At 38.6% G+C, this 11,491-nt stretch overlaps 1 protein-coding gene across 1 annotated transcript; it reads right to left on the minus strand.

Annotated features, from left to right (window-relative positions):
• Nucleotides 1–3,453: 3,453 nt before the first annotated feature.
• LOC104421551 (histone H3.2) lies at nucleotides 3,454–4,106 on the minus strand. The gene has a single exon (XM_010033540.3). The coding sequence runs from the start codon at nucleotides 4,023–4,025 to the stop codon at nucleotides 3,615–3,617; it is 411 nt and encodes a 136-aa protein (XP_010031842.1). The 5' UTR covers nucleotides 4,026–4,106; the 3' UTR covers nucleotides 3,454–3,614.
• Nucleotides 4,107–11,491: the final 7,385 nt, after the last annotated feature.

The raw sequence follows: 11,491 nt of genomic DNA on the forward strand, positions 1-11,491 counted from the left end.
CGGAAACTCTTACTTGTTCTGGATGATCTTTGCACTGAGGACTGCTCGGAATGGAACAAACTGCAAAGTCCTTTGAGATCCTGTGTACCAGCAAGCAAGACCATAGTGACTACTCGCAGTGAAATCACAGCGGCGATGACGTGCACACTGCCTGCTTACCATTTAAGCCCACTACAGTACGAAGATTGCTGGTTGATCTTCGCTCAACATGCATTTGGTAGTGGACTCGGTGCTCCTGATCCAAATCTAGAAGTGGTAGGGAGAGAAGTTGTGAAGAAATGCGGAGGCCTTCCTCTAGTTGCCAAAACCCTTGGAGTTCTGTTCCGCTCTAATCCAACCCATGGGAGGTGGAATGAAATCTTGAGAGATAGCATGTGGGATGCATCGCATGATTTGAGCAGCTTTGCACAGGCTTTAAGTGTAAGACCGTAGCTTCTCATTATCTACCTCTCTAATTCTCTGATTCTGTTTTAGCAGTGGAATTGTCTTAATCTGAATTTGCGATGATCATGTTGTCACTTTTACTTGGGTGTAGATTAGAAGTGGAATTGGTACATGGAGAAGAAAGCTTTTGGGAAGACAACATGATGAAAATTTCTTCCCAGGGGGTCTGAATCAGTTCAGAGGCACATACCCATTTAAAAAGATCAAGAGGGCATGGCTTTCCATACTTCTGGTGCTCTGGATCATGATTCTGAGCGTTGTGAGTGCATTGGTTTACAAGACTGTAAATGATTATGAGATCACAAAAATGAAGGAGGCATTGGGAAGCATGTGCGATGAACGGGCATGTATGCTACAGAATCAGTTTATGGTCAATGTAAATCACATCCACGCACTTGCCATAATGGCAGGATTTTATTACCAACAGAATGCAACATGTACTGAACAGGTGTGTCCCGCACAACTCTCTTGGATATCGATTTATCGACCTCTTTTATGTGCTGATCCTGTGGTCATTGAATCTTAAAGGTAGCCGGATCTTGTTGAAGATTTATATTGTTATCCCTACAGTTTTAAGAATAAATGGCATCCACAATTTCGAACATTTTCCTGCAACAAAGTGCAAATTTTTGTCTCTGCATATGCTATATAACTCATGTTAATAATTCTTCTGCTGGAAGATGCGGGAGGCTCTTGGGACCTACATGGAAAATACTACTTCCAGGCGCCCGTCACTTTCTGGAATGGCTTTTGCAGAACGAGAGGGTCATTGCACTTGCGGGACGGAAAACTCCAAGAGAGGGCAGAAATGGAAGGTAATGGATATGAACTGTATCAATCTGCCTTCGCCCGTTCAAGCATCCACCAGATTCTGTGAAGATAACACTGCTAATGTGAATGCACTTCTGGATTCACTCGGCACGAGGATAAGAAAGGTACCTCATCCGTTATTTTCCTCCTCATGCTACGTCTTCGTATTTCCACGACACCGACGGTTAATTGGGGTACGTGTTTGCATGTGGCATGACTCAGGAAAATCGAGATCATATGTTGAAGGGAAGAGCTGTTGAAAAAGCTGTATTGTCGAGCCCCTTCAGGCTCTTACCATCGAATCAAATTGGAGTGATTTTGCAATGTCCCGTTTACATACCCACACTCTCACCACGCGTGGGTTTGGAAGAGAATAGAGGAGCCATTGCAGGGTTTGTCTAGTGCTTACCAAATCAGTCCTAAATTTAATATACAAATACTAGTTCAACCCTAAATTATTTCATTCTTCCAAAGTAGTCCTATAATTATTGTGGCTAGTTTCAAATGCTTCAAGTCTGGCTGGGATACTTGAGTGAAATTAGTGTCCTTTGCCCTAAAGGCTCGCATTTCAGACAGACCCGAATTACTTCTTATTTTCCTGCTATGATTTCTTAATTCTGTATTTTTATTATTCAACTATTGGCTGTTCTAAGACAAATGCATAATAGTGTTCATGTGCTATATTGATTGCAACCTTGATCTTGTCATATGAAGAATTTGTGGAAAAATGTTGGCTTCTGCGTGCCACGTTTATGCATATTCCAGATACTTAGGTGGCAGTCCCTGGTCAAGTTTGCCTTGCATTGTGTAGTCCACAAGTAAACGTCTGTCATGCGGATACGCCCTTGGCTATCTGTATCTTCTCATACCCAACCGATTCTTTTGTTTCTCTGTTGGCTAATTTAAATGGACTATGTGATTAAATTTTACTATTTCCATCAGATATATAGGTGGACTTCTTGAATTCGAGTCCTTTGTGGAGAACGTGCTCTGGCAACTTGGAAATCAGACAGTTTTGGTTACCATAAATGACATCACAAACTCTTCTCTCTTATTAATGTATGGTCACAAGTATGTCGAAAGTGACCGGCCAATGATGCACGAGAGCAAGCTCGAACTCGGAGATCCCTTCAGGAAGTACCAGATGATATGTAGGTTAGTCCATCCAATCAAGGGTCATTCAGAAAGAAAGAGTTCCCTGTTGGGCTGACACTGTCCATGCAGGTATCGAGATGTGGCATCCTCGTCTTGGATCCCAGCCATCGTTGCAGTCTCAATCTTCATCATCGGTTTGATGGTGCCGTGCGTGCTTTATGCTGCAGCTATTCACATCATGAAAATTAGACAAGCCTCACTTAGCATTCAAGGATTGGAAGTTCAACTGCAAGGTGCGAACACGGCCAATTCCCAGGTGATATTTTCAGGGAACTATCGCAAAGGCAGTGTGCATTTGTCCGCTTCCTGGTGATGACGGTTTTTGCACTAACCATGTCTGATTTTCTGTCAATAACAGCTGCGAGCTGATGCTTCAGAGATTAAGCAGCCTGCTTATATCATCATCCGTACGATAAGCATAACTCCCACATCGTTTTCTCCTTTTGCTCTTTCTAATGGCTCCAGTATGATCAAGGGTCGAATCTTTACAGAATACATGCTTTCATTTTCTCGCAGAGACTCTAGCCATGCTCCTCGATACTGAACTGAGTTCAATACAAAGGGGCTACATTCAGATTGTTCAAGCTTGTGGAAGGAAGCAGATTGCATTAGTAGACAGAGTCCTGGAATCGCCAAATTTGCCGGTCATAACTCATACCAACTAGAACATGGCCAATCACAAATCATTAACGTAGGGGGATGTTGCCTAGATAGTTTGAGACTGAGTATGTTTGCAAATGCTCCTGCAAAAAGCAAATGAAAACTTTTATGGTGTGTTTGGATAGCTTGAGACTGGGTATGTTTGCAGATGCTCCTGCGAAAAGCCAGTAAAAACTCTTATGGTGCAATTCGACTTTCAACATGGTTCATAATATGGATTGTCATTTTTCTGCATTCGCATGCAAAAGCTAGCCCCATCTACTGTCGATTCCTTCAAATCACGATGCAATTATCTATTCCGGTCAAGACAAACAGACCACTGTCTTCTCTTCCTTGACGAAGAATTCAAAAATCAAACCTTTGCAAACTAAAACGCACAAGGAATCCAAAGTGAAACGAACCCACATTCCATTGATGTTCAATCATGTACACCTACATAACAACGATTCAAAGCCTCCATAATTAACCCACAAAAGATATCGACCTCTCCCGCTACAATCAAACACCCCCTAAAACGATGAAGACCTAAAACACACGTCTTTCTACTAAGCCCTCTCTCCCCGGATCCTCCTGGCGAGCTGGATATCCTTGGGCATGATGGTGACCCGCTTGGCGTGGATGGCGCACAGGTTGGTGTCCTCGAACAGCCCGACCAGGTACGCCTCCGCCGCCTCCTGGAGGGCCGCGACGGCGCTGCTCTGGAACCGGAGGTCGGTCTTGAAGTCCTGGGCGATCTCCCTCACCAGCCGCTGGAACGGCAGCTTCCGGATCAGCAGCTCCGTGCTCTTCTGGTACTTCCTGATCTCCCTCAGCGCCACCGTGCCGGGCCTGAACCTGTGCGGCTTCTTGACCCCGCCGGTCGCCGGGGCCGACTTCCTGGCCGCCTTGGTCGCCAGCTGCTTCCTCGGGGCCTTGCCGCCGGTGGACTTCCGGGCCGTCTGCTTCGTGCGAGCCATTCCGATCGGCGAACTTTCCTTTCCTCTTTCTCGGAAATTTATTTTCTCGGGAAAATTGAGAGAGAAAGCGATTGAATCTGATGTTTCTTGCTAGCGGAGGAGGAAGATATATATAAGAAGAGGCGGGAAGAGGCGAGGTTTCGGGATTTGAAGATGTTTTGAGGAGAGGGTGGAGATCTGGCCGTTGGATCGCGGATGGATTCGACGGGCGAGATCCGTTGTGGTTGGAATCGCGCGGATCGCGATCCGCGAGGACGGCGATGCGGCCAATGGGGATGCGTCCCGGTGAGGAGTGTCGCGCGGGAACTTTCGAAATTCGTCGGGCGTTGAAAAAAAATTTTGCCGACGTGTTCATGAATGCTTTGGAAAGAAAAAAAGTTTATGCGCGCTGTTTGACGAAGGGGGCGAAATGGGAGAAAATTGAAATCATTTTAGTGGGAAATATGATTAGACAATGAAGAAAAAAACATTGAATTTTTTTTTTTTTATTAAAGTGGAGATGCTGCGCTGAATAATTCTAATACATTTGTAAAAATGGTCCCAAAAATTGAAATGAAAAGGAGAGATTAGGTCAAGACCACGACGGCATTGTAACGTTGTCACGACAGCATTATCGGTCGCCGTCAAGAGTAAAGGTGGAAGAAGACAAGATGATGGTGACCAAGCAAATTTGGTAGTGATTGAATGTAGTCATTTCGCCCCCCGCTATTTGGTGGCATCATTCTCGTTGATAAAGATTTATAATTCTACCAAATGCATGAATAAAGCAGTGTCAATGTTCAAGCCATATATAGTCTTCCTCTAAGTCGGGATAAGCTACAATAATCCAAAATTCTAGGAATTAGAGGTCAATTGGTCCCGAGATATTAAGGCCCGCATAATAACATTTTTGTTTCTTAATCTTTTTAATTCCTCAAAATAAAAAAGAATATAAATCGTTTGATAACGTCAATTAATTTTTCTACTCCCGAAATAGAAAAGTGGCTAAAAATAAATTTGAAACAGAAAGAATAAATATAAAAAAAAAAAGTAACCTTTTCATCTTTAGAACAATTTCTAAAAATAAATCTTTTTTTTCTTTTCTTCTTCTTCCTCTTCTAATGGAGACTTGCTGTCCATTGCCAATTGTTGGCCGCTGCCTCCATTGGTCGACGGCCATCGCCAGCTAGAGAAGGAGAAAGAAGAGAGCAAAAAAAAAATTAAAAATTAAAAATTAAAATAATAAAAGAAATTCTATGGCAAAAAAAAAAACTATTATTCGTACTAAAAGCATTTTTGTTTTTTTTTATTTCGAAAATAGAAATTTTGTATAGTTACCAAACGTGATATTTTGTTCATAAATTGTTATAGATAATAAAAATAAATAAAAAATATTTTTGAAAATAAATTATTTCTCGAAACATAAATGTTACCAAACACATTCCAAGTTTCCAATTCCAAGGGTCCCAATTACACTTGGTGAAGGTCGAGCACCCCTATCTCAATCTTGCGGCACCACATTCCTTCATTAAATTCTTCCATGCACTATCATAGGACTTCCTAATGTATAGTTTTCTTTCGTTTTTTTGAACCCTTAAAAGTTACGACTTCATCAGGTTTACTTCGTGTTCGATTCATAATATGCAAATGTGTTTAGAGCACATCAAACAATGTCGATGATTTTCGATCCGTGAAAAAAGGCAAGCAAAAACGAGCATGAATCCAATGCCCTCACATCAATCACATGGATTCTACATTCGAACGTGAGACAATCAAAGGGGGTCGAATCCAATCCCATTAGAACAACGTTTACGCAAAACATGTTGGAAATTTCCTATAATATAGATTTACATTAATTAATTACTTTTATATTTTAAATAATTGGGTTAATGGATATTTTGATTTTTGTTAAACCCTTAAGTGATCTTATTGAATTGGGTTTTCGCACATATTAATAATTAGCCTAATTGAGCAGCAAAGTATAAGTAATTGTATTTAATCGAAGTTCATAATGAGAGAAGCCCGGTTGGCACGCTATTTATTAGGATTTGCCAGGTCCCATATCGAGCATTAAAAACTACTATACTAAAATAAATTATAGAAAATAAGATCTGGCATTCCAATAGATCTTTGATTATAAATAGATTGATCTATAATAGCTCAAACAGATACATTTTAATTCTACTGTGCATATCAATTTTGGTGTTTCACAGTCATATATGAAATCTAATTGTTCATGATTAATTAGTTGTTTATGTGGATAATTTTCTACATAACGTGCATAAATTCAATACCGAATCAATTGCTACACTTTATGCATCACACCTTAACATTGTTCGAATGCAAAACAAGCAAAACGAGGTATAGAATCCACGTGCAAGTATCTAATTTCATTCTTTGAATCCTAATGTTAAGCATACTAAAATTTGGAAAATGTTAGGGGCGCGCATGACAAAATTTCTATTTCTCGATTTCTCTCGTTTCTCTGTTCCCCGGAACAAGTTTGGAGCAATCAGAAATCCATTTGGAACATTATTTGATTTCTCTATTTCTGAAATAGATTTATATTCCAGAAATAGAGAAATTGAAGAAATCGAAGTTGAAATTTTTAACTTAGGTTTTAAATAGAAATCGAAACCGAAATCAAACCATATAAAAGAATTTTGCGCTTTCTTACTAACTTAATTCACTCATAACCACAACTTTACAAATTATTGCTAATTTTCTTTTTCTTATTTTGCTCCTGTTTCTTTTTGCATTTTAAAAAAAATTTTTGATAATTTCCTCTTTTTAGGATGAAAGGCAATTGAATGGGTCTCCAATTTTCAAAAATGACAAAAGTTCTTAAACGCTTACTTAAAAACAATGTGGCTCTTTCTCATGAAAAGTAGTACGCGCAGTTGAAGAAGAAAAGTTCTTACGTAATAGATGAATAAAAAACATGCCTAGAAATTTAACCTTATTTTTTACGGATTCAAAATTCTTGCAAAATCAAAATAATTAGATTGTTACACAATCTTGAATTTTAATTTGAAGGTAAGAGATTCAAGAGAATCTCTCTTTTGCTATGCAAGGGCCATTAAAGGTTCATTGAGCAACAATAAAGAAATTAGGGATGAGCAAATCGGACTGATTCAATTCGAGAATCAAAATAAACCGACCTTCTCCCAATTGGTTCATAACCATAAACATTACTTTAAGGTAGAATTCTCATATATTATTTTACACCATTAATTTTATTTTGTTGATAATCTTGTATAATACTAGTTTTTGATAAAATGACAAGGCTGTATAGGCACCATTGATGGCACCCAAATTCATACTTCCGCAGTATTTGTTTGAACCTACACAGGATGAGCTTGTAAACGATACATTAACCGAGAAGAAAAACCAAATAAATACGCTTAGGAAAACAATTGCTAATAAAATGACAAGGGATAATAATATGCCGGAAATTCCATAAAATTGTATTTTCAACTTTTGTAATTTATTAGTATTATTTCGACTATTATTTTGTATTTGAGGATTTCCCATGTTGTTTTAGTATTGTTTCGACTATTATTTTGTATTTGAGGATTTCCTATATTATTATCTAATCAATTTCTATTCATAGAAATAGAAATTTTGTTCTCTTTATCAAACGGATTTTTGTTTTAGAAATAGAAATTTTGAAATGGTTATCAAACTGGTTTCTTTCTTCGTAAACTTGTCCGGTAATCGAAATTAAGAAATTGATTTCTTACTGAATTCAATTTCTTTTTAAATTTTACATGCCTTGATACTAGGTGGTCAAAGAGCATTTACGTTTGTATATATAGCCTACTTGCAAAAATGGGACTTGAGTTTTGCGATTTATATATCTACATAGCCTTAGACTATAGTACTAATTTTGGCCCGTCGTGAATATAACTTGGTTGTGTTATCTTAGGGCGTCACTAACTAGATATAGAAACAACAAAAGTCTTAAGTCCCATCTAGTATCCATTACTATTCCAAAACCCATTATGAATTTTGATCGGATATTCCAAACCTACCCAGATTCCTATCATGTACTCGGAACCCGCCATAGTATTTTGTAATAAACAATAATCTTATCATAAATATTATGCAATCAATCTTAGATTTGCAAAAGGAACTATTTATTTGAAACTCATGCATTTAGATTTTTAATTAAAAAGCCACGAAATCCAACCGCCAAAAAAAAAGAAAGAAAGAAAAGATCGAAAGTTTAAGATTCAACAACTAATAATTAGAAGTTAGGTACGAATGATGGCGGGCATTGAAAAATGTTGCATTCACTCAATTTCGTTTCCAACGTTCGCAAATTCGTATAAGTAACCTCAGGAGTTTTAGTAGAGTAAGGACAATTTGAAAAATAAAATAAAATCCCATAGACCATTATAAATATTGATACGGTTAATAATATCACTCATATATTACTTAATCACCTTAAGAATATAAGAAAAACAAAAAAGCGTTTTACCAATCAAATAGTTTAGGCTCCAGTACAGGTTTTCAAGCTATAAATTCCCAAATTCGTCTTAAAACCTTATAAAATTTTAAGCAATCAAACCAAGCCCATCCTGCTTCCCCAAAATCACTATCCGTATACCGGTTTGAGCGGATCGGGCGACGGTACCCTGTTATACCCATCCTGCTTCCATCCCTTGCACTACTCCTCATCTTTCTCTACTAATTAATTTATAGGTGGGGGTCGCTCTCACCAAGATTTTTAATTTCACTCATATGATATCGATAGGATTTTTCTTCAATTCAATTTCAGTTTGATCTCATTAGGATGCCGACCTTTTTAGTGGCGAACGCAGGAATTAAGCTTAGTGGGGCCGACATAAGCTCAAGCAGAGATATAAAACTTAAAATTAAAAAAATAATAATAATTTAGAAAATTGTACATGAAAAAAAAAAAAAAGAAAGATTCACGAAGTAAATTTAAATTAGCATCTAGCGAATGGCGATAAAGGGACGGTGGTGGCCATCGCCATCAGCCCTCTCTTAGGTCTGTTGCTGTGGTGGGGTGTGACCCTCTTCCATTGACATTTTCATATGCGCATCTCACCCTGGATGTATATGCAATTGATCATCAGGTAATCTATATGCCACTATCTTTTCAAATAGTAAGAGATCTCCATTGAGCTATTCAAGTTCACATTCCATTTATTTGACTTCGAGTCTAAGTTGAAGTAACTTGATGGAGCATTGATTTTAAGTTTGTTAATGTGTGTAAGTGGAGTTGTTCAAAAGCTCGGCGTTGCGATTATTGTAGGTAAAAGCAAAGTTGTCATCAAGGTGACTGGCTCCATGATAAAAGGGTTAGCTGTCTTCTATGAGGTCATGAGTTCGATTCATGTCGTGGGAGACTCTCTTTTAGCTCATTTTGTTCTACTTGCTGGTGAGGATGCAACACTAGTGTGTTGCGAGTGGTGTGAAGTTAGGGAGTTACTAGTACCAGTTGCCTCTCTCTACCCTTTTTAGCTATTCATAAATAAATAAATTAAAAGGCTAAAGTAGAGTCAAGTTGGAGTACGCAGCAGAAACACTTAATGATAATTAGCACGGACTTTATAAAATTATAGCCTGACAAATCTAATTCAGTTTCAATATGCTTTATATACTACAAACATCAAGTTCATGAATTTCTACTCTTCGTTTAGTTCAAATCTAAGATCAACATTCTAAGTCGAGTCGAGCTCAAGATTTAAGCACATGATACTATATTCCTATACTTGAGCTCGAGATAGGGCAACACGCTTTGTAAGTCTCCTATTTTCAAGTTGTGTTGAGCCCAAATGCCCAATGCACTATAATACCTCAATTTGACTTAGCTCAATTGCACCTGTACCTTAGGCCCTCAATGCACTTCTTGCACCACCAGTATAATGTTGCGTCTGCATCCTCGATAATTATAATAATACCGACACTAAAAGGATCCCACAAGATAATGATACGAGATAACTTACAACCTAGGGAAACAAATTATCATAATTAAATTAGTACCAAATGCCAATCGCTAGTCAACATAATCAGTACAAACGCATATATAAAAACTATACATTATACATATATAAAAATTCAAAAAAAAAAGGGGTTACGGCCATAATGGAATCCGCTTTAGCTGGAAAGCGAACAAACCGGGAAGGACAAATTGCATGGCATTATACGAGGAAAGCATATGGGCAGCTTTTGTCTTTGTTTTTTCACTTCGAGACGGCTCTTTTCATTGGCGAATTGCAGCATTTCCAGAGCACCACGAAGCGAAGTGCCAACAACAATGACAACATCAATCTTAGATGGCAGCGTCGTGTCGCTTTCGCTTTCGAAAAAGCAGAATTTTGCAATGCCTCTTGGTCGGATCGATTCGCTTCGTTGCTACTTTTGTTGCTCTATATTATTCCTTTTAGGACGGACGGACAAAAGGAAGAGAGAGATGCGAGGCCCTTCTTCTTCTTCTTTTTTCTTCTGTTTCTATCTGTCGCCAGTGGGGGGATGGGTTGAACGGTGAAAGAGCGTAAAGGTTCAGAATTCGAGCTCGAGCAGTTTCAGTTTAATTTGAGTTTTGAGTGAAACTGAATGACCAAGTCGAGTTGAGCCGAACTTGGAGTTTGTTGAAAACCTACTGGAGCCGAGCTCAAGCTTGAAAAATCAAGCTTGAAGAGTATCGAGGCTTGAATATTGAGCTTTGGGTTGGCTACCGAGGCTTCAAAAATCAACCTCAAAGCTTCAGGTCGCAAGTGATACGAAATAGTTACAACTCAATCTGAACATTTCGTAATGGGTGTGAGACTCTTATTGTAATTAACATAAAGAGCATCGCCCTTCCCTACCCTTTTTATCTATGAATAAGAAAAAGGTCAGGAAGGGTCAAGTTGGGGCACGTAGCAAAAATAACGAATGATATTGAGCTTGAACTTTTATATAAATATGCACCTTTTTCAAAGTTCAAATTAAAGACCAATTTTCTAAGTCAACATGCGTCCAAATGTACGATCCACTAGACCTTATTCGACTTATTTCAGTTACAGGCTCTCAATTTATTTCTCGGACCCGTAAAATGTCGCCGCTTCATCTCCGATAGTTATAAGAACATGGACACTAAAAGGTCAAACTGGATGACGATACAAGATAACTCGTGACCTAGTGAAACTAATCATCGTACTCTTTTTAGTGACCGTAGTGGACATGGCTTTTCTAGAGATGCGCTTGAAGTAACTTTAATAAGCTAAGAAATGGAATCCGCTTTTGCTGGAGAGAGAACAAGCGGTGAAAGGACAAACTCCATGGCACCCATCCGAGGAAAGCAGGGAACAACCTTCTCTTTCTTTCCTCGCTCGGAGACAAAGTCTTTCCCTAAGAAAAGACTGAATTGCAGCACTTCGTACTGCGGAAAAGCGAAGTGACACGAACGATCATAACTTGGTTTTAGATGGAAGCGTAGTGTCTCTCTCGCCTTGGGAAAGAAGCAGAATTTT

The sequence above is a fragment of the Eucalyptus grandis genome, chromosome 10 (assembly GCF_016545825.1).
Source record: "Eucalyptus grandis isolate ANBG69807.140 chromosome 10, ASM1654582v1, whole genome shotgun sequence".
NCBI lineage: Eukaryota > Viridiplantae > Streptophyta > Magnoliopsida > Myrtales > Myrtaceae > Eucalyptus > Eucalyptus grandis.

Bases quoted from the DNA above. Each gene is read 5' to 3' on its own strand.
- LOC104421551 (XM_010033540.3), bottom strand. From the start codon at position 4,025: ATGGCTCGCACGAAGCAGACGGCCCGGAAGTCCACCGGCGGCAAGGCC.